The 23,499-nt window shown below is 47.9% G+C and overlaps 1 protein-coding gene across 1 annotated transcript in view; it reads right to left on the bottom strand.

The window, feature by feature from the left end:
* Positions 1-23,499, bottom strand: part of LYST (lysosomal trafficking regulator) — a 150,267-nt gene that overhangs the window by 27,758 nt on the left and 99,010 nt on the right. Inside the window, exons 34-44 of the mRNA XM_027770856.1 lie at positions 21,446-21,622; positions 20,842-20,918; positions 20,560-20,748; positions 17,790-17,935; positions 17,614-17,710; positions 17,239-17,300; positions 12,773-12,828; positions 10,562-10,714; positions 8,619-8,863; positions 4,421-4,487; positions 2,544-2,700 (exon numbers count right to left, since the gene is read on the bottom strand). Coding sequence (XP_027626657.1) covers positions 2,544-2,700; positions 4,421-4,487; positions 8,619-8,863; positions 10,562-10,714; positions 12,773-12,828; positions 17,239-17,300; positions 17,614-17,710; positions 17,790-17,935; positions 20,560-20,748; positions 20,842-20,918; positions 21,446-21,622 — 1,426 coding nt within the window. The remainder of the gene's footprint in view (positions 1-2,543; positions 2,701-4,420; positions 4,488-8,618; positions 8,864-10,561; positions 10,715-12,772; positions 12,829-17,238; positions 17,301-17,613; positions 17,711-17,789; positions 17,936-20,559; positions 20,749-20,841; positions 20,919-21,445; positions 21,623-23,499) is intronic.

Here is a 23,499-nt window from a genome sequence, read left to right as displayed (position 1 = left end):
CCGCTATAGGGCGCATGCGCTTGCCAGACAGACAGAGAGAGACATAGAGACAGAAAGCGAGAAATCACCCCCCTAGGGGGGATGGTCATGCCGCAATCCCTTCTCCTCCATTCTCCTCTCAGGATCTTGGGTGGGCATGCACACACAAGCGCCCAGCGTGATTTTAAGCCACTGGGTCCGGGACTCGAACTGCGGTCAACTACATGGGAGTCCAGCGACATAGCCACTACGCTAACTGCTGGTCCCTAAACTTACCTCATTTATTTGTGTAACTGATTACTGTGTCGACCCAAACAGAATCAAACCCCCTGAGGTGGGATCTGGGTATCATCTGAGTCCAGCCTGTAACTGGGACTCAGCCATGATCTACTTAATTGTGAATAATGAAGAAGGAGAATTAAAGTTCAAGGGGAGAAACAGCCTTGTAGTCTTTTTCTCATCAGAACGCAAAATAATTCCTTCATCTCTAACTATTAAAATTAAATTTTCTCTTTTTATCTTCTCTTTTTAACTTTTCTTTTTATCTAGGGGTGGCAGGGGTATGCCGTTGCTTCTTAGATGTTTCAACTGAGCTAAAAAATTGAGTAACATTTGGGGGCCAGCAGATGGCAAAGCAGGTACATTACTGGACTTCCACATGGCTGACCGTGCTTTGAGTCCCGGACTCATACTGTGTGTGTGCCCAAGATCCAGGGAGGAGAATGGAGAAGCCATCCCCCTGGGGAGTGATTTCTCACTCTCTCTTTCACTGTGTCTGTTTCTCCAGTGATCATACATGTCCTAAGGTGAAAACCTCTCAAAAAGAAGAAAAAGTAAAATTTGAATGAGAATGAGATCAAGCACAGCCGTTCTCCATTTTTTCCTGCTGTAGATTATTAATCAAGGGTTGAGGTTTGACCCTGTCTCTTCTTGTCGATGACGACTCGATCTGTAGCCGCTGAGCCAGCCTAGAATATGAAATGACATCCAAAGGCTGGCCCCAGAAAACTTTGTCTGGAAGTCCTCAAGCTTGCTGCCACTCGATCGCATCTTTTCTCTTGGAGATGGTCACAAACTAGTGTCACCACCTAGCAGAGCACAGTGTCAAAAGGAGGCAGAAGTTCCCTGCGGAGCCTCAGGTGTTCCGCTGGGCCCTGCTTTCCATTACTGTGCTAACTTTCTCATCTATCCTGCTGAGAAAGCACTGGCTGTACCAAAAACAACACCTGGGAGGGAATAAGGCTTGTGAATACTTATTTCTTCTCCGAAAGTCAGGAGCTATTTAAAGAGATACATATAACTCCCTCCGGAGAACAAGTAGATATCTACATGGAATTCAGAAAAACCAAGGCAATTCCATGAGGCCCTGGTTAAGGTCAGTGTCTAGAGCTGAGTCCAGCTTTAACCACTATGCCACCTGCTGAGCCTGACGGTCATTTTAAAAGGGCATTCACAGATCAGAACAGAACTAGGAAGGTCTTCAGAACAGCAGCAGATTTGGAGGCCACAGCAAACAAGAATGGCCTAAATGAGAGTCTGAAATTCTTGTTCAGAATAGAATGTCTTACCACATGGGCTGGGAAAGGATCGCATCCAGAGGAGACCCTTGACCTGATGTCAGATTAGCTAATCAGCCAGGGCCAGACAAGATGGAGAGGGGAAAGTGGGCACGGCAATACTCTCTTAATATCTGAACAGCTGTCCTGTGAGACATTTGCTGTGTGTAGCTGCAGAGTGATAAATCCAACGAAGCTCCTCTTATAGACCAAGTAGAGGGAATACAAAATTTGTTCCTCTAAGAAGTTGTATGAGGGTGAAAACATCAAGAAGTTCAAGAGGGACTGAGTGAATGGATAATGGTTCCACAGAGGATTCTGGATGCATGAGAAACAACTACAGAGCTAACAGCACAGTTCTCATTAGAATGAATAGGTAAGCTCCCCATTCACATCAGCGAATTCACTCCATTTTAAGTCATCGTCCTGCAGGCTGCTCGTAAAATGCCAAGGCAGAAGATTATTAACCAGAAAGTTACTACCGTGAAGTACCAGCGTGGTTCTCCTGGTAACTATTGGTAGTTGGGAAAGCCATGACACATTTTGCATAGAAAAAATATGACTTTTCCAACAACCTAACAGTAGTTGTAATTATTGTACAACAGCATCCTCTCATTTAATAAACTATGATGAACCCCATGTACAAATACCATATGTAGGCTCCAAAGGTAATCGGTGATTTGAAATAATTATTAGTTTGAATGTTTAAAAAGTGAACTGCATATACATATTTAATGGTAAATTTTATGGTTTTTGAATTATGTCTTAATTTTTAAAAGGTGAACTACAGTTTTATAAACCTAGACATGTTTAATTTGAAGCTAAAATTTGAGACATTAGCAAGATGATTGAGCTGACTACAACTTTTTTTGAGAAGTCTGGTGAAGAACTAAATAGAAGACTTGTTCCTGTGGCCTGACTGGTCCTGGAAGTCCTCAGAAGGCCAGGCAGCTTGCTTCGTGCTGAGGCCCTCCTGACCTTTCAGGTGAGTGTGAACAAGGGCCTTACCTTGATAGGCAAGGAACATCTTGGTGAAAGGTGGCATCCTCACCAGGAAGTGCAGTACAGTGCCGCTGTTGGAGTAGTGGGAGCCGTAGTGGTAGGGCTGCACGGGAGGCATGGGGTCATCTTCCCTGGACCCTTTGCGGTACTCATCCTCCAAGTACTGAAAGAAGAGGAGAGCGGGGAGGAGTCATAACGGTCTTGGACGCTGCTCCAGCCTGTGCCGGAAAACACTGAACGGCTCTCGGTGACCTTTCTCTGGTGCCCCCCTGACTTTCTTCACCCTGAGAATCAGGAAGCCTCCTCCTTAGGGTGGGCTACTAACATTCTGCACCCTCACATCCTCATTCCCCTAGGAAGTTGACCATCCTGCACCCTAACTCCCAGTACAGGCTCATGTCCGAGCTGCGTGAGCACCCAAAGGTGGGAGCTACTCAGTCACTAGAGATGAACGCATTTTAAAGCAGAGTGTCGAGATGCAATGTGGTTATTTAGAGGTGCTTCTCTAAAAGGAGAAATGCAGTAGAGATGTAACCAGCATTGCATGACGGCTGGCGCAGCTCTCGGCGGATGGGAGATACAGTTACACCGAGAGCAGGAGAGGGACACTGACTTCCCCACTGCTCCCGGCTTCCCTTCACGGGAGGCAGCTTAAAACCTGCCACCACCTCGTGGGCCATGGCGCTCGCCTGGCTCTGCTAACATAGTCAGGGGAGGGGACTGCCAGTCACTGCTCCGACCCTCAGCACTGTGCCATGCTCAGCTGCAGGGGGTCAGACAGTGACGGCACAGATGCTTGGCCGACCTCCCTGGCATGCGACATGAAATAGCGTGGGAATGGGAACACCGCTCCAGGTGTCCTCGGCTAACAAGATGCAAAGTGTAGCTAGGGAGCTTTTCTAAGTTTCAACAGAACTGCACTGGCATTAATTCACAGAAGCAGGTAATTCACTTCTTTTCTTTCCTTTTTCTCTTTTTTTAAGTTTTTATAATAGGGTGTGCGTGCTCACTAAAGAGAGACGGGGGGAAAGTGAGAAATCGCCCCCTGGGGAGATGGCCACACTGCAACCCCTCCTCTCAGGATTCTGGGCATGCACATGTGCATGGTGTGATTTTCAAGCTGCCAGGTCTGGGACTTGAACTGCAGCTGGCCACGTGGGAACCCAGCATCTTAACCACTTCGTCACCTGCTGGCCCCTTTATTTCTATTTTTTAAATTTAAAATCTGGTAAACTCCTGCTTAATAAACCAATGCATAATCTCCTAAATATGACTAAAAAGGGTTATGTACACAAATAACACCAGGGATATGAACAGCAGATCCTGGAAACCTGTGATTGTGTAAGATACATAGTTACTACATGTTTGAACCAACAATGGGTTATCAGCTTTCAACCTATGTCAAAATAAGTATATTCTTTTTTTTTCGGCAAAGTGTTTTTTTTTTTTTTGGAGAGGTTTGTGCTATAGGGTGCGTGCGCTCGCCAGACAGACAGAGAGAGACAGAGAGACAGAAAGCGAGAAATCACCCCCCAGGGGGGATGGCCATGCCGCAATCCCTTGTCCTCCATACTCCTCTTGGGATCTTGGGCACGCACGCACACATGCCCGGCATGAGTTTTAAGCCACCGAGTCCAAGACACGAACCGCAGTCGGCTATGTGGGAGTCCAGCGATATAGCCATTACGCTAACTGCTGGTCCCTTGGCAAAGTGTTATTAAAGAATTCAGACAAAAGAACACTTAATTTCATATGATTTCTAGTCATCTGCCAAAGGACAAGGAAATACAAACGGAAAACTCGACTATAAATGTAGGCGTCGGCAGCCAGGCTGTAAGATGGAACATCGTCTCTCGCTGCAGAGCCGGTGTGAGCTAGGCTACCTTGTACGTGTCCACGTAGCGGTCTTCTTTCTCCTTGTACTGCACGGCTATAGGCTTGGCCAGATTTCTGCAGAGGGAAGGAGAACGGCCTGTGAAATATTTTCATACTGCCAAACTAAGCTGCTTAAGTGTCCACACCCTGTGAGAGAACAGGTGACCCAGGAAGTGCTCGGGCTCCGACTGCCCACACAGCTAGCAGTCACCACCCAAAGTTAGGGCTCCAAGCCCTGGTGACGTAGGGTTCCCCGCAGACCCTCCGTGTTAGGGCTTCCCACACACGAGGGGCCCGATGGAAACTGCTGCCCCTCCTCCTTGCTTCTGCAGTGCCCCCAGAACTATGGCTGGGACTGCCCTGGCCGCTTATTGCCACCAAGTCCTGGGTGCTCTTGTCCCCATTTTGAAGATCCCAAGTCCAGTCAGGCAGGGCAGAGTGAGAGATCTGACAGAAACTGGATCACGTGGAGACGCAATGTGACTTATCCGAGTTAGTAAAATGGGAGGAATGGCGCGCACTTCTGGAAGATGGCTAGTGGGGCTCCCGGGGTGTGAGCACGGACGTGGCCACCTTACCAGCTGCCTAGCGGACACGGAGCACTGCCCCGGTACACGTGCAGAGCACACGGGCACGTCTATCTGTGCTCACACTGCAGACACCACACGCCACCGCTCTCTGAGGAAACAGACTGAGGGCCTGCGGCCTCGCTTCCACAAGCCACGGAACCCGGTGGTGCCCCCGCGGCTCCCCAAAGAGCAAGAAAAAGGCCCAAGGAGGAAGGGCAGGCCGGCAGCCTGGCTCCGGCACAGGGACAGGGACGCCTGGACCCTTGACCTCTGGCACCTTGACTTAGGCCAATGACAAGTTTGCCCAGACGCCAGTAATCAAGCCAGACCTGTTTAGGCAGCTGTTTATATACCTATTTTCCCCAATAAACCATCTCCTAGGGATTGAAATGAGTGATATTAAACACTAATTTTGTTCTTGAGACTTTTTAATCCTAAAAACTTTGTTAAAAAGAGCAGCTTTACATAACAGGTAAGAATTTACAACCTGAGGGACCAGCAGTTAGCATAATGGCTATGTCGCTGGACTCCCATGTAGTCGACCGCAGTTCGAGTCCCAGACCCAGTGGCTTAAACTCACGCCTGGTGTGTGTGTATGTGTGTTTGTGTGTGTGTGTGTGTGCCCAAGATCCCGAGAGGAGAACAGAGGAGAAGGGATTGCGGCGTGGCCATCCCCCCGGGGGATGATTTCTCACTTTCTGTCTCTCTCTCTTTTTAAAATAATAATAATAATAATAAAGAATTCATAGCCTGAAACTAGAAGAAATCATGTTGAAGATCTTCACATGTAAGTTAAAAAGTTATTTGTTTAATTTTATATATTATTATTTTCTTTTAGCTTGCTATAGGGCATGTACACTCACCAGAGAAAGAGAGAGGGAGGGAAAATGAGAAAGCAAGCCACCAGGTCTGGGACTTAACTAGTGGTCAGCCAGGTGGGAGTCCAGGGCCTTAACCACCATGCCACCTGCTGGCCCCATTAGCATGCGATTTTTAACAGACAGTGTAAACCAGATTTTCTGGGCTCAAATTGTATTGGTGTGGTTTAAAAATCAGAAATTACGGTAGGGTAAACAGAATAAATTAAAAATCAGCCACGAGAGGCCAGCAAGTAGCATTTTAGTTAAAATGCTGGGTCCCCACATGGCCAACTGTGAGAGTCCTGGACCCAGGTGCTGGACATGTGTGTATGTGCCCCAAATCCCAAAAGAATAATGGAGAAGGAATTGCAGCGTGGCCATCTCCCCTGAGAGTGATTTCTGACTTTTTCTTTCTGTGTCTCTCTCTGGTGAGTGCATGCGCCCTGTGGAAAAATGTAAAAAAGAAAAAAATCGGCCACAGCAGTACTCCTCACAGATAGACATGTTGGGGAGGGGTTTCCGTGCTTATCTGCTAGCATATGCAATTTCAAATACAAAACAGACAACTTTTCAGTCTATAATATACTTTTACAATATCATTTCAACAGTTACAGCATGTAAGGATTTACTCACACCTAGTGTGGGGGCTTATAGGTTATTTCTAAACTGTAGCTACTTTCAAACCTCTGTCTAGGCTATGCTATGGAGTATCACTTTAATAGCTCCACACGCAACAATTTACTCAAACCTAGTGCCTGGGCTGAGGTTATTTCTAAACTGCAGCTACTTTGGGTCTGGGCTATGGGATGACCACATCTTTGTATAGAGTGCCAGGCACACGCTGAAGCAGATGTTGTTCCTGCCTTCATGAAACATCTAGAAGGACCCTTCCTGGGAGAGTCATCAGCTTTAAGCATGCTCTAAGAATAAATTCCTAGAAGCCAAATTGATATAACAGAGTATGTGCATTTTATTTATTTATTTGGAGAGATTTTTGCTATAGGATGTGTGCGCTTGCTGGAGAGAGACAGAAAGCGAGAAGTCACCACCCCCCCCCGGAGGGGATGGCCACGCTGCAATCCCTTCTCCTCCATCCTTCTCTTGGGATTTTGGCTGCACACATGCACCTGGCACTGTTTTTAAGACACTGGGCCTGGGCCTTAAACCAAGGTTGACTAAGTAGGGGTCCAGTGATGTAACCATTCCGCCATCTGCTGGTCCCCAGAGTATGTACATTTTAACAGTTGTTTGGACATACATATGTATAGTCAAATTGCCTTCTAGAAAGACTGTACCTATGTATAGCAGCAAAGTATAAAATGTCTAAATGTCCCCTGGCAGTGTATAACCCCCTAAAAGAGAAACGATGTGGCATTTGCTCTTTTTAAAAAATCTGTCTGTTTATTTATTCATCTACATATTTGTTGTGATATTTTAAGTCCAGGTCTGGACTTGAACCATGGTCAGTCATGCAAGAATCCAGCACCTTAACTACCATGCCACCTGCTGGCTTCCGTTTGGTCTTTTTTAAATTGACAAATGCATTAAATTGAATTGGATTTCTTGAGAGCCACTGAAACTATGCCTACTTTGGGGGCAGTTACAGCTGAAATATTTTAAGGAGAACATATGAAGTCAATTGCTCTTTCAATGAGCAACACACCTGTTCACCAGGGTTATTTGGTTACTGTAAAATACAGCCCATTAGGGAAGGCAGGGTCAATGCCACATTCTTCTTTAATTCCCAAATGTCAAAGAATTAGTGCTTTGTGCTGCCTTTTTCTCTGTTGTTTGGTTTTCCTTTTTAGAAGTGTCATTACGAACTTCTGCGTTTATCTCGCTGTGTCTCAAGCGCTGGGTGTCAGTACTCGTTTGGATTCCCAGACTGCCCCTCGGCCGCGAGGGCCACTGCAGGGCCTGGGTCCTCTCGATAAGGCTAGTGGCGTCCTGGCTCCCTGATCCAGTAGCTAGTCCGGGCTCCTCTTGTTCGTTTCCTTCTAACACATTTGGAAGAACCGAGAACAGGAAGTCACCCCTTCGTAAGCCCGAATGAAGGGGCTGACTCATCACCGAGGACGAAGCCGGCAGGCACGAGTGAGCACCCTGAGGGTGGGCATCGCGGCCTGCTGCTGGGATGCAGTGGATGCCCACGCTGCCACCAAGGGCTCACGGAGAAAGCTGGGCTTGAACCTATGCGAGACTCTGGAATTGAGACTCTGTCTCTAAGAGAGACAAGCCAGAGGAACAAGCTCGACAACGCCACAGGAAGTGACTGACGACAGAACAGGGGACATCCTGTGGAGTAAAGGACCCTGTGTTCCCCACAAGTCAATGTGAGAAGAAAAGGAAAAGCAGGTGCTAGAAAACTGGGGAGAGGAGGGCTGCTCTCGAGGTACGTTTGAGACCCAGCGACGAAAGGCAATAGGCCCGATGAGAGCCAGTCAGCTCCACCTGGAAATGAGCTGGGCTTAGAGGCTATCTAATGATGAACATCTCCCTAGGTGTGGCCCTGCACTGCACTTGGCTAGAAAGTGTCCTTTTTGCTTTTTTAAAGAGATGCATTCCGTACAAAGGTGACATCACAAGATGTCTGTGATTGGCCTGAAAAAAGATAAAGAAAACGCGAGTGGGATAAAAGTCTTTGTGACCCAGCACTGCTGGGGGGGTGCTGAGCACGTGTTCCTCTTACAATCCTTCCATGCCTGTGATCGTCCCTGACAGAAGCGTGAATGGGACCAGCGTGACGCGCAGCGGGACAGACGGCGCTGCTCACCGACCTGTAGATGGATGGGTCACCGAGGTCCAGCGTCTCGCTCACGTAGTCGGCCAGGATGAACGGGAACACGGGGTACTGCATGAGGTCGTTGAAGGAGCGGCCGGCGTGCTTGTTTAGGTGAGTCAGATACTCGAAGTTGGTGATCTGGCCGGCGTACCAGAAGCCCGTCAGGGCGGAGAGGTTGCCGTACTCCAGGAGGTTGGGCAGGCTGTTCGTGAGGATGCTGTGGTAGACGTCGTCCCGGACCTAGGAGGGACGGAGCGAGAGCCCAGCTGAGTGCTTCCAGGCTGACGGAGACTCCTCTCCGAGAACTCGTGTACTAGACACCATACTAGCCTCAAGTCCTCCAAGAAAATGCTTTTCCCAAGCAAGTTCCATAGAACTGGAGAGCCAGCCCAAAGCCAGCGAGGCTGCGAGGCTGGGCTTCTAACTTCCACGCTGTGCTGCTAGAGAAGGTGCTGGGTTGCTGGAGAGCCATGACACGTGTTCGCATAGAAAAACAGTAAAATACATCCCAGCTCTCCCAGTGACCTATAGCACTAAACTTCTACGAAAAAAGTCGCTAGTACAGAGATACGGAAGAGTTTGGGCCTAAATAAACGCAAAGGTGGAAAGAGCCTGAGCTCAGGAGTTAGAGTGGGGCTGCTTCCTGCTTGGCCCGTGCGGCAGTGACCACGTCTGTCATGAAGAGCCACAGAATGACTGAAGCAGACATAAACTTTACTTCCGAGAGATTCACAAGAGTCACAGAAGTCTGATTCTTCTAAAGCACTTAAATGATCATTGGTAATAAATAAACAACTGACAAGCCACACTTTTGCTAAAAGCAGACTTGAAACACCCACCTTTTAAAAAAGGTCTATTTTACTTTTTTCTTTTTTGGACAGATTTTTGCTATAGGGTGCGTGTGCTCGCCAGAGGGACAGAGAGAAAGACAGAGACAGAAAGCAAGAAGTCACCCCGGGGGGATGGCCACGCTGCAACAGCTTTTCCTCCATTCTCCTCTCAGGATTTTGGGTACACACGCACACACACAAAGTGTGAGTTTTAAGTCGCCGGGTCTGGGACTCAAACTACACTCGACCATGTTGGGAGTCCAGTGATTCAACCATTATGCCATCTGCTGGTCCCCCCAAAAGTTTATTTAACTTTTACATTCATGTTTTCTGAATGAAGACAGAGAGACCGTCAGACGGGCCCCTGCCGCAGTCCACCCCAGCCTCAGCCTGCCCAGGCCACATGCTGGCCGTGCTCAGGGCGCCCTCAGGGCCTGAGTCTGGGGCTTTCCCAAGTGGCCTCAGGCTCAGGGAGCATCGTGCCACCACCGCACCTGGCACAGAGTGCCCAGCTCCTGCCTTTAAGGGGAGGCTCGTCGGCTAGGCCCAGGGCTGCCGAGGGGCCAGGGAAGGATCCCTGAGGACCAAGAAATGACCGTGGGGCCCAACCCCACAGCGGTCGCTGCTTGACCCTGACCAGGGAGGGCTGACGGGGCGATTCAGGAGAGCTGGACGCACAGGTACCCGCAGCTGCCCCCAAGAGGTCTCCACATGGAAGAGCAGGGAAGTGGCAGCTGGAGGATGGACGTGGGGGGTCAAGGGAGGGATGTCGGGAGGAACCCCGTACTACACAGGCCGCGCTGCAGCTCCTTCCTTTGGTCACTTCGGGATCTCACGACCTCAGAGGGCAGAAGTCACCCTCAGGCAGAGTCTACTTAGTCACGAGTGGCGCGAACGGCGAGTCCTCCTGGGGCTGCGCGTGAGGCTCTAGGCGCGCCTCTCTCTCCCCCTCCCTCTCTTCTGGAAGAAATAGACTTCGGGAAAAATAAGATGCTTTCCACCTGACTCCAGAAATAACGAGCTGAAGTGTAAGTGCGCTAGACCTCCCGTGGCACGAGGGCAAGGGGGGCGACGCGAGGCCACGCCCGAGCGGTGGCTGCGGGCACACCTTGGAGCTGTCGAGGGCCAGCAGCAGCGTCCTGCCGTTCGTCAGGAAGACCTCCACGGCGTTGTCCCGCAGCTGCCACCAACGCTTGTGAACCTCTTTGATCTCCTCGTATGTCCAGGAAAACGACGCTGGCTCCAGCTCTCCCTGAAGGCTCTGAGACAAAGGAAATGGACAGAAATATTTGCCTTTCATAAATATAAGTTATCATCTTAACTTTAGATTTAAAAAGCTATCAAAGTGACATAGAAAATGTTCCTTTTGTGGCAAAATGGCAGATGAGATTACCTGAAAACCTTTCCACTACAAAACATTTCAAAGTGCTAGATACAATTTAGAAATTAAACAGAAAAATTAATGGACTCTTCTCCACCAGTTTTAGGTTTACCAGAAACCGAGCAGATAGTACAGAAGGTTCCATGTGCCCCCGGCTGGCCTCCCTGTTACCGTCTTGCGTTTGGTGGGGACGTTCATGACGGCTGACGGACCAGGTGTTGGTACAATGCTCTTACCTAAATCCCTAGCTCACAGGGTTTGCGCAGTCTCACTTGGCACCGACGGCTCACTCAGACATGGAATACCCTGCCGCGCCTCGCCTGCCTATCCAGCAACCATGGGTCTCAGTCTCCACAGCGCTGCATTTCTAGAAGGCCAGGTAGTTTGAATCACACGGGACTGGCCTTTCCGGCTGGCTCCCTTACTGGGCAAGTACTCTCTTCAATGCACAGCTGAGCTTGCCAGAAAGCGGAGGAGTGCAACCCCGAGGAGGAAGAGGTGCCGTGGGCCACTTGATGAGCTGTGTCTGTGTGCACGTGGCATACCCACAGCCCCATTTAGACAAGAAGCTAGTTCATGTCCCATGTCAGGTGGCCTCGGGCCTCAGGGGGTCAGGAATGGAACGGAGGGTCTTTGAGAATGCTGAAACCTGTGACGGGACATGTTCCCAGTACAAGATCACAGAAATACACCACCGCTGACGGGGAACAGCCAGGAAGCCAGTCTCTTTCAGACACAGAAAAAGACTGTCTCATATGTCAACTTGTGTGACAAAGACACATGCTGAGAGCAACGCGGACTGTGCTTGAACTAGCAGGTACCAACCCAGTGCTCACTGCTCTAGAAATCCCAAAGAACGCCTGCTAAGATTTTGAGCTATGTTAAATATTTCCATGACTCTCTTCTTATTAGGTTTTTATAACCAAATCTCACGCTCTCACGCATCAATACCTTTAAAATCAAATATATACCCACCATCGTACCGGCATGCACTTTCATAGGACATCCTCAGCAAGCACTGCTCGGACGTCCCTGAGGTAAAAGCCCCCTTTCTGCTACAATGGGACAGGCCGACCAAACCAGTAAAAACGTCACTATGGAAAATATGTGAGCCAAGTGTCTTCTAAAATGCTCCTGGTTATTATCAGTATTCCCAGAAGAACAGAAGTTACCATCACTAAGCCACGTGAGCATCAGGTGACGTAAGTTACCAATTGCACAGATGAGTCCGTCTCCCTTGGAAGGCAGAGGCAGCCGGGTGGGAACTGGGCAGCAGTGAGGACGCGTGGGCAGAGATGGACATGGTGGGAGAGCGGTAGCGCCTAACCTGGCTACCGACTGCTGAGAGGCTCAGGGCGTAAGCCAGAGGGGTGGCACAGTCCTCTTTTAAAAATCATCTTCCAAAAACACTGGGAGGTCTAAAAAGAACTGCGACTCACTCTGGGCACGGAAGGCCGGTCTGACGTCAGAGGTCAGAGTAACTCAGCACCGTGACAGGCTGAGAAGGAGAACCACGTGAACCACGTCAGCAGAGAAAACAGTGAACAAAAGCCAAACTTCACTCGTTAAAACACAGTAGGTGGGCCAGCAGCTGGCGAGGCGGGTGAGGTGTGGATCTCAGATGGCTGATCACAGTTTGAACCCCGGCGGCTTGAAAATCACGCCAGGCACATGTGCACGCATGCCCAAAATCCCACGAGGAGAATGGATTGCACCATAGCCATCCCCGAGGGATAATTTCTCATTTTCCCTCTCTCTGTCTCTCTGGTGGCTGCACATGCTCTCTGGAAACAAACAACCGCAAAACAATGAAAGCTGGAACTCGGGCCAAAGTAGACACTGACTGTGGCAGCTGAACCCTACGCTCTCGGTAGGCTGAACTTGGACACCTCCCATTTGTCAGGTATGCTGCGAGTGCAAACTCAGGCCTCTACTCACCGAGCTCTCAGCAGTCTCAGAAGCATTATCTTCCACAAAATACATTCCACACTTGCCTGAAGAAAATAATTGAATAGAAGAGTTTAAAAATGCATGTAAATAAACACTTGTTAGGTGTTATTATCATTATTCTTTTACAATTAGCATATTGATTTACTTCATTTTTTAATTTTTTGAACAATTATTTAATCTTAATTATTATTTTAAAATCTAACCAGAGACAGAGAGAAACAGAAGGGAAGTGAGAAAGCAAGCTGCCAGATCTGGGACTCGAACTCCTGTCGGCCATGTGGAAGTCCTGCACCTTAACTACCATGCCACCTGCCCACCCAATTAGCTTTACTTTTTTGTCACACTGTAACTGAAACTAAGCAGTAAACCAAGTGTTTCATTTTGCTGACTGAGACACGACAGACCCGAGCAGGCCCTAGAAGTGGTTGCCGTTCTCCCCGGCCCGCGATAGCTGTTGTTGACACACACCCCTGCATCGTGCTAGGAGCTTCCCAAGGCACCTCCACCTGCATACGGGTCTCCCTGAGGGCTGGGGCCATGGAGTACATCTCCTTCCTGGACTGTGGGGCTAGACCTCCCACTCCAAGCTCTTGCTTCAGACGCTGGCCCACAGTGAGTCCCAAGTTTGAGGGCACGGTGGACTCCCAGGAGGCCCCCTAAGGACAGACTCCACCTGATATTCAGACAAGAAGCCATTTTAAGGCTGAGGTGTGAACTGGTGTGCTCAGGGAAGCTCTGCTCTAGGCTCCATCTCCTAGACTCCCGAAACATGCAGACAAGGTAAGGCGGTCATCTTTTCTCTGTCTCTGGCTACCTCTCTGTCTTGCTCTCTCTGTCTTTAAATTAAATTTTTTTCTTCGAACTTTTCAACCACTTCTCACCTTGGGCCTTCTCTCTCACTTGCTAATTTCAGAAGCCATTTTAAAGCTGAGGTCTGCCCTGCTGTGCTAGCGTGGCACACGAGTGCACTGTGCAGTTTTCATTTTTACGTGTAAATTTTTTTTTCCTCTTTTTTGGTAGTATTTATCTAGCTTTTTTTTTGCTTTTTGCTTTATCCTTACTTTTAAAAAAATCCTTAATTTCTCACTCTAAGCTTCACTCTCCACACACTGAATGTCTAGACAGGCCTAGGTGCACAGTAGCCAAGCATCTGAATAGTTTTAGAGTCATTGAAATCCTCACTGCTTATTGAACCTCCTGCTTTAATAATTTTTTTTTTTTTTTTATAAATCTGAACTCCTAATCTTTCTGTGGATACCACATTGTGAAGCACAGTGGAGGAGAGATTTTGTCACAGAATGACCAGAAACAACCGCAGAGGCACAAGAAACACGAGAAATCAAGAAAATATCTCTCCCCTAAGGGAAAGAATGCTCCCTCATCACCTAGTACAGCACAGTAGGACTCATGGAAATGTCTGCAGAGAATTCAGAATACTCAGTGACAACACTAAACGAGATGCAAGAGCTGAGGGGTAATGAACCGCAGAAGGTACAGGAGAAAAGAGACAGCGAGTTCCAGGAGGTGAGGAAGTTCTCCCATGACCTGAAAGAGGAAACACACACCATAAAAAAGAATCAAATGGAGCTATGAACGAGGAAGGCTGCCGTTCAGGAAATCGAAACCTCCCTCTAAAGTATTAAAAGCAGGTTAGTTCATGCAGAAAGTTGAATCTCAGATGTTGAAAGCAAACGCTCTGATCTAGAAAAAAACAACCAAAAAAACTGAGAATTAACCCAAACATATGAGAGGTACTAGACAGCAGTAAGCACCCAGACATCCAGATAATCGGCATCCCAGAAGGTGAGGGAACTAATCAGGGCACTGATCATCTATTCCACGAAATCCTGGAAGAAAACATTCCAAATCTAGAGAGAGAGGCACTCAAATATCCAGACCCAGGAAATACAAAGGACCCCTAGTAGAATCAACCCAAGAAGATCTTCTCCAAGGCACCCTGCAGCCAGACTGGCCAAATCTACAAAGACAAGATACTAAGATTGGCAAGAGAAAAACGGCAAGTTACCTACAAAGGATATCCCATCAGGCTAACCTCAGACCTCTCATCAGAAACAATGCGAGCAAGGAAAGAATGGGAAAATATATTCAAAGTGTTAAGTGAAAAGCAGTTTCAACCAAGAACACTGAACCCTGCATGATTATCTTTCATATGGAAAGAACGGATAAAAACATTCTCAGATAAACAAGACCTGAAAGAATTTGCCAATGGCAGACCTACTCTTCAAGAAGTTCTGAAAGGAGTGCTCGACCAGGAAAATAAAGACATACAGAAATAAGAGAGCAAAAGGCAACCAAGAAAACGACCAGTGTAATGCTAGGGACAAGAAATATCGATAATAGTGCTGAATGTTGGCTCCCAGGATTCGAACGGAGAGAGTGGACCACAGTGACACTGCAGATTCAACAGAAGAGAGTTTGAACGTAAGACTGAAACTCGAAACAGAATTTTACGGCGTGTGAGTAAAACATCACTGACCCCTTCCTTTCCCTGTGCTCTGTTCTCCCAATGGAGACACTTACTTTGTTCCTTTTGTTGATAGGCCCAGCAATTTGTTAAAATATTTTTCTTGTTTGTTTCTTTAAATGGAAACATAAACTTTTCTTCCTTCCTGACCCCTCTGGAATTGGAAATATTTGGGAGTATTCTTATTTTTTGGCAGAAGGGTTATTTGCATAAGTTCAATAATGCTTGTTGCATTGAATCAGAAATTGGAAATACTCATTATTGGACAGGGCTTTGATTGGAATGTCAGACCTGAAGGTTAACTGGTGTGCTGGGCATTTGCTTTCCAACAATTTGAGTAGCTGACATGTAAATATTTTCTCAAAAATATTTAAAACCATATTGTCTCTGTGGTAATAAAGTCACAAGTGAAATCATAAGAAATATTTTGAACATTATCTTTAAAATTTGGTAGTTTGAAATTTTGAAAGTCGTTTATTAACTGTCAAGAACTATGGAGTATGAACAAAATTTTTTGATATGTAAAGTAAATGTTTGTGGAAACATGTTAAAATAAATAAGTGGAAAAAAAAAAAAAAGAACACACCCTGCCCACTGCCGAGCTGCAGTCAGTAGGCCTGGGCTAAGGCCCCAAAGTATGTGTATCTGTCTTTCTTTTTTAAAGAATTATTAATTTAATTTTATTTATTATGATTTTTTAATTTGACTAGAGGTGAGGAGCGGTGTGAGGAAGCAAGCCTCCATATCTGGGGCTCAAACCACAGCTGGCCAAGTGGGAGTCCAGCACCTTAGCCACACCACCTGCTGGCCCTAAGACTGGATATTTTTTTCTTCCTTTACTTTTTTTAAGAGAGTTTTTTTTGTTTGTTTTGCTATAGGGTTCATATGCTCACTGGAGAGACAGAGACAGAGACAGAAAGAAAGTGAAAAATCACTCCCTAGGCGGGATGGCCTTGCCACAATTCTTTTTCCTCCATTTTCCTCTCAGAATTTGGGGCACCCGTGCACATGTGCCCAGTGTGATTTTCAAGCCTCTGGGTCTGGGACTCAGAGTGAGTCGGCCATGTGAGAATCCAGCGCTTTAACCACCATGCCACCTGCTGGCCCATTTTTTGTTATTATTTTTAGTAAGCTGGTTCTTAAGGAAATGGAGATCAAATTGCATAAGTTCATTCCTTTGTAACCGGAGGGAAAACTACCCGCCAAATATGCCCATGTAGGCATCCCTGTGCTGAGGGACACACCGTGAGACGTCTCGAGGTGGATGACTTCTCGTGCACAGCTGTATTGTTAAAGCAGGAGATGGCCAGCAGGTTTGAGCCCTGGACCTGGAGGACTGGAGGGGGAATGGGTCGGGCAGGTGTGCCCAAGATCCCGAAAGGAGGGTGGGGGAGGAGGGGCTGCAGTGCAGTCACCCACCCCGGGGGTGATTCTCCCTCTCCCTCTCTCTCTCTCCAGCGAGCACATGTGCCTATTGCAAAAACCTTAAAAAAAGGAAAAAAGAAAAAGAAAAAAGTGTACCCACGAAGGAGGTCTTGATAAAAACTGAAGTGCCGGGGCCAGCAGGTGGCATAATGTCTATGTCGCTGGACTCCCACACAGTCAGCCGGACTGGGCGGCTTAAACTCACACCAGGCGCGTGTGCGTGCGTGCCCAAGATCCCTGGAGGAGAACGGAGGAGAAGGGATTGCGGTGGCCATACCCCTGGGGGGTGATTTCTCTCTTTCTGTCTCTCTGTCTTTGTGGCGAATACATGCGCCCTACAGCAAAAACCTCTCTTAAAAAAAAAATTAAAGTGCCTTCATGTGCTTTCCAGAAAAAGTAATCCTTCGCATTCGTGTGTCATGTGCAGTACACATGGTAATACAGCAAACAGCTGTGACGGTAGAGACGGTTCATCTCATTCTGATTATCTAAAGAAAAGTCAGGCAGGATGAGTGCGTGTGGACTTCTTCAAAACCTGACTCACCTAGTAAGAGTTCCCCAGCTGTCTCTCTGGATGGTGCAACGCTGATACATCTTCGGTTGACTCTGTCAAAACATATTTAAAGTTACTATGGTTACGTATTTTGATCAACCTTAGAGTGTAAGCTTTATTTTGCTTCTATCAATGGAGGATTTCAGCAAAGCGGACCAGTTTCAACGTCATGGGTGTCTCGTCAAAACCCATATGAAAACACAGTCTCATTCCTGGACATTCTAGGGGAGAAGTACGACTCTTGAGTCTTCCCTGCTTAGAGCAGTCCTTAGAACAGCAGCACGGTCTAGAATAAGCATCGTAAGGAGCGGTACGATAAACCACTGTACGTCACAAAGGAGCAGAGACCCAAGGGCTCGGACTTACCTTATAGACTCACTCGCAGCCTTGTCCTTGACAGTAGACGAGAAGGAAGAATGAGTTCTGTCTTCGAATAGGTAGGACAGTGGCGGTCTGACCACACCTGTGAGGAAAGCAGAACTGTCTTTACCCGCCACAGCTCCGGGCTGGGCCAGCAAGTTGCGTCCAGAAGCCGCCTTTACCTTGTGACCTCTGTCTGTCCTTGAGGAGGTACTTATTCGGAATAGTCAGGTAACATCTCTGCAGACGCCTCCTCTCACGATTCGGCCCTTCTGTTGGGTCCAGCTGCCACGAGGTTGGGCAGTGGAGAGGGTCATGCCAGACTGCTCTGCAAGTGAGAGTGACAGGGGCTTGGCCTGGCCGTCCCGAACCTGCGACTGCAGCACCACGGTCCAGGTGGTCGAAGGAAGGGCCGCTGATCTTTCGATTAAAGCAGGCTATTCAGTCTCACATTCAATCAGGGAACGAACATGAGAGAGCAAAGGGACGCCAGTGAGAGTGCGGGTCGGGCCCTAAGCCAGTCCCCCGGGCTCCTCCCAGAGGTCCGCTGTGGGAAGGAACTCGCGTCAGCCTCCAGTTTCTCGTACCTGCTACATTTAAAGGAAATACACCAGGACTGTTGGGTTGTCACGACATAAAATAACAACCCGGGCTTAACATGGTTCCTAAGAAAAACGTTTTCACATTGATTCCTCATATTTGCCATTTTCCCTATTCTAATGTAAGAAAATTGCTTCCTTTTGTGGTATACATCATGTTCAAAAAGGATTTACATTTTGGGCAAGTAGGTGGCATGGAGGCTAAGAAGGATGGATCCCACATGGCAACTCTGCAGCGGGCGTCCAGGACTCTGCAGTTTAATAATCAAGTGGGGAGCACATGTGTGTGTGGGCCCAAAATTCCAAGGGAGAATGGAGGAGAAGGGATTGCGGCATGGGCATTCCCCCAGGGGGGATTTCTCACTTTCCTCTCTGAGTCTCTCTTCAGAATGCATGAGCCTAACCCCCCTCAAAAAAACATTTTAGAAAGAAATAGTAAAACTATATTTAATATTTTTTTAAATATACAAGAAAATAATCATCCTTAATCTTATGATCAAAAACATACAAAAATACTTAGTGTACTTTCTCGTCTTGAAAGCGTGTTTATTTATTGCAGGAGAACGAGACATAGAGAAACAGGCACCCCCGACAGGGTCTGACCTCTCCTCACCTCCGCCTGCAACCAGTTAGGTCAGACCTGACCTGGGCCCCACACGTGCTCTAGATCCTGCAGCTGCCGCCCTACCACCTATGCCGCTGTAGCTAGGCTGACTTACTTTTAAAAAGATGCATCAGGGGACCAGCAGACGGTGTAACAGTTATGTCGCCGGACTCCCACATGGTCGGCTGCGTTTCGAGTCCTAGACCCGGTGGCTTAAAACTCATGCTGTGTGTGTGTGTGGGGGTACCCAAAGACACTAGAGGAGAATGGAGAAGAAGGGATTATGGCGTGGCCATCTCCCCGGGGGGGTGATTTCTCATTTTTTGTGTCTTTTGCTCTTGGTCTCTCCAGTGAGTGCATATGTCCTATAGCAAAAATCTCTCTCTCTAAAAAAAAAAAGCATCAATTTTCAATTTGTAATGATAATCATTATGTATACATATAAGGGGTCTTCAGAAAGTTCATACAACTGCATATTAGAAAAAACTATGCATACGTTTCAAAGTTGTTTAGCACTAAAATAAACTTGTACTTTAATTTCATTTCTCCATGACCTTTTGAAGTATCTTCATATATTTGCTGAATATGAATTTCCATTTCTTTTTAAAGAGAGATTTTTACTATAGGGCGTGTGCGCTCACTGGAGAGACAGAGACAGAAAGTAAGAAATCACCCCCCCAGAGGAGACCAGTAGGTGGCGTGGTGGTTAAGGCACTGGACATTCCCACATGGCCAACTATGGTTCGAGTGGACCTGGTGGCTTGCTTTCTCACTCCTTCTCTCTCTCATCAAATTAAAATAATGAATAAATAAAATTAAATAAAATAATTCTTTTCTTTTTAAAAAAGAAATCACCCCCTAGGGGGATGGCCATGTCACAGTCCTTTCTCCTTCATTCTCCTCTCAGAATTTCGGGAATGTATGTGTGCCCAGTGTGAGTTCTATGCCACAAAGCCTAGAACTCGAACAACATCAGCGTGTGGGAGTCCAACAGTGTAGCTGTTGCGGAGGAGATGTTAGATACACTGGCGTAAGATCAAGATCCACATTCATTATCTTTCTGCAGTTTCTCCCGCTCTATTTGAGCTCAGAACGTTGCCCTCCACAGAGCTGACAAATACCCCGTTTTCTTCTACTTGGTTGACTGTTAACTCTTTCATCCACCTGAAATTTATATTTGTGTATGTTGAATGCAGCGCAGTACCCGAAGTCATATTCACCAGTTATCTTCGCCGAGTTTAGAGAAGAATAATTCAATCTCCCTCTCTTCGCTATCTGTAATGTATCTTAATTATGTTCACCAAGTCTTGGCTAGAGAAAGCTAGCTCTTCTTCACCACCCTGTCTCGGTGATTTCCTTGTACAAAGGCCATCTTGTGAAGTTAAAGCCAGCCTCATTATCTGTACAAGCTAATGTCTCTCCTCTTTAATGCGTTTTCCTCCCCCACAATTGTTTAGTCACTCACCTACATCAATACAGTACATGAAATGAGATTTTCCATCCCTCCCCCAATTACAAAAAGGAAATCTCATATAATTCTTCAAGATGAAAAAAATCACAAATGATTAAACACGAGGAATGCTTGGGCTAAGGAGATGGATTTCCAGACAAGAACTCGGGGCAGGGGCAGGGGAGCTGCCTGAATAAGGAGATGGCTTCCCAGACGTGGACTCGGGGCAGGGGCAGGGGAGCTCCTGACGGCCGTGCACAGCACGCTCCTGCCGGCCGCACGGCGCCCTCGGTGCTCACCGGTCGTGGGTCAGCTGCTGCATGAGCTCCTGCCAGTGCCTGCTGGCGCTGAGGCTCACCCGGTACGCCCCTCTGATGTGCTGGATCACCTTCTTCCTCTCCAGCCCCTGGGACAGGGACACGACCTGGGTGATGTCTGCAGCTATTTTGGATATACCCTTTGATTTCGAATCAAGACGCTGGAAAAGACTGAACAAACACGCGTCAGGGCGTGGTATTAAAAGTGCAGAGGCCACATGACGCATTCCGGAGAGACATGCACTTGGGACACATCGAGCTTACCTTTGTTGATTGTTGGACACTGTCTTCTGCCAGGTGGCTTTACTCACACTCTCTTCTGCTGCACATTTCTTTAGATCCTGAAAGGTTTAGGCAATAAAATACTAAGTAAAACTTACAGATTTTCTCACAGAGCACAGAGCTCAACAAACTATCAGTGACTTTAAAACCAAGTACAGAAAACATACTGTGTCCAGAAGAGCCGAGCGGTAGGGGGACTACTCACGTAAATGCTGCCAGCACTGCCCTGTCTCTGCCCAGCGGAGCCCAGGAGCCGGGAGAGGCCGAGCAGGGCCGCCCGGCTGAGGCTTTCCCCAGCTGCCTGCTCCCGCAGCTGCCTTTTCATGAAAGAACTCTTACTCAGGCCCTTCCACTGCCTGTTCCCTAGTGATCTTCCTGAGCCAGGTTACTGACAATGGCTGAGAACGGCCACAGACAGCGGAACACTCCTGAAATGCGCCTCTTTCTCTCTCACAGTAAAGAACAGTGTGTGGTTACAGATAACGCGCGCACTTCCCGTTCACAGAGACAGTGAGAACGGGGACTTCTACCACTGTCACTGCATGCCACGGGGCCACCTCCGGCACAGGGGCACATGCCGCCTCACCTCCTCGATGGCCTTGGCGAGGTCTGGCTTTGAGGGCGCGCTGGGGAGGGTGCACTTGTGGCCGCACAGCCGCAGGGCACCCAGCAGCAGCTCTCCCGCCTCCAGCTCCTCGGCCGACAGTTCGTCCCGGTGGACGTGCATCAGCTCTGACAGGTACAAAACCGACTTGGCTCCGTGCTTTAACAAAAGGAACGGAGTTTGCTTAGTAATAAAGGAAATTCATTTCTTACATTTAAATTTTTTAGCAATAGTTAAAGCAAGTTACATTGCTAGATCCATGTGATTGGATCTGATAGGAATAAACCAGCGACAGAAGGCACTCTGGGGATGCTCACGAAGCTTGCTGATGCTCGCTGGGTGTCTGAGGGCACGAGAGAACTGATGCTGATTCGTTTAGAGGGGAAATGTTATGATTCCATGAGAAAATCTCTTTAAAATGCAACAGGGCAGCTGCAGTGGTATACCGGCAATGCAGTAATGCCCCGCAGAGCGGAAGCCATGGGGAGGTCTGGAGTTAGTGTCCTGAGGTCTCCCTGACCGGCCCGGCCTGTGTGGGTGTGTGTCCACGACACAGGACGGCTGAGGCTACGAGTCCCATGGAGGGACGCCGTGCTATGGCCCCTGTCTCTCTCTCTCTCTTGTGGAAGAAATAATATAAAACAATGTAAAATGCCATGATTTCTAGAATATGCTTTTAAGTAATTCAGAAAAGGAAAAAAATGACACCATTATAGAAACATCAACAATTGTTAGGACCAGCAGTTAGCGTAATGGCCATGTCGCTGGACTCCCATGTAGTCGACCGCGGTTCGAGTCCCGGACCTGGTGGCTTAAACTCACGTCAGGCGCATGTGCGTGCATGCCCAAGATCCCGAGAGGAGAATGGAGGAGAAGGGATTGCGGCGAGGCCATCCCCCCTGGGGATGAGTCCGAAAACGGCTGCTACTGACCACACAGGTAAGGGGGAATTTGTTTGTTTGTTTGTTTTAAGGCTAAAAACAAAGGATTTTACATCTATACTTAGTTGCATCCTTCAATTTGCTATAGGGCACATGCTCTCACCAGTGAGACAGAGACAGAGAGAGAAAGAGGGAAAGTGAGAAAGCAAGCTACCAGGTCCAGGACTCAAACTGTGGTCAGCCATGTGGGAGTCCAGCATCCTTAACCACCACACCACCTAGTGGCCCCAAGAACCCAATTTAGGGACTGAATCTATTAAACACAAATCCTTAGACAACAATAACATGTAAAAAGTATAAAACTTAAAAGGTTCAGTGAAGGTTCTAAGAGGAGTTCTGTGTGAGAAACATCCAGAAGGAATGACTGTGGAGAAGGTGGGCGAGCCGGGCTGGGGACAGACAGACGGGCGAGGCCATTCTGTGCTGGTGGCAATCCGGGTGAGTATACGGCAGGGCGGTGCAGGGGTGGAGGAGGCTGCACAGATGAGGTGGGGACAGTCTGGGAAGGAAGAGGCTGTGCACTGGGACCTGCATCAGAGCCGAGCTGGCGCAGGAGGGAACGGGCTGCCAGCAGAACCCGCCTGTGTGTGCGGCCGGAAAAACGCACCCAGACACCTGCACATGCTGCGGCACAGAGCTTGGGGATGCTGGAGCGACGGCGAGGTGTGCAAGGGCGTGCACGCTGCTCCTCCCACAGGTGAGAAGTGGGAGAGTATTCACACGTGTGTGTGCACGGCTTTGCTTTGTCTTCAATAGAAATAGAAAAAACCCAGAAAGATGTCACCTACAGGAAGAGGGGACGACAGGGAGGAGGTGCGGGGATAAAGCTAGAGCCTCTCTGCACGTGCTCTGGTTCACAATTCCAATTTTGAAACCACGTAGACATTTTATGTGATTAAAAACAAAATTAAACCAACAAAAATCTAATGACATCTTTAAAAACAGAAAACAAAATACAAAAGCCCAAACACAGAAATTCTAGTTAGTTGGCAGGGACCAGCAGTTGGCGTAATGGCTATGTCGCTGAACTCCCATGTAGTCGACCGCAGTTCAAGTCTTGGAACCAGTGGCTTAAACTCATACCAGGCGCGTGTG

The sequence above is a fragment of the Tupaia chinensis genome, unplaced genomic scaffold (assembly GCF_000334495.1).
Source record: "Tupaia chinensis unplaced genomic scaffold, TupChi_1.0 Scaffold000161_1, whole genome shotgun sequence".
Taxonomy (NCBI): domain Eukaryota; kingdom Metazoa; phylum Chordata; class Mammalia; order Scandentia; family Tupaiidae; genus Tupaia; species Tupaia belangeri.
This window is presented reverse-complemented; position numbering and strand designations above follow the sequence as displayed.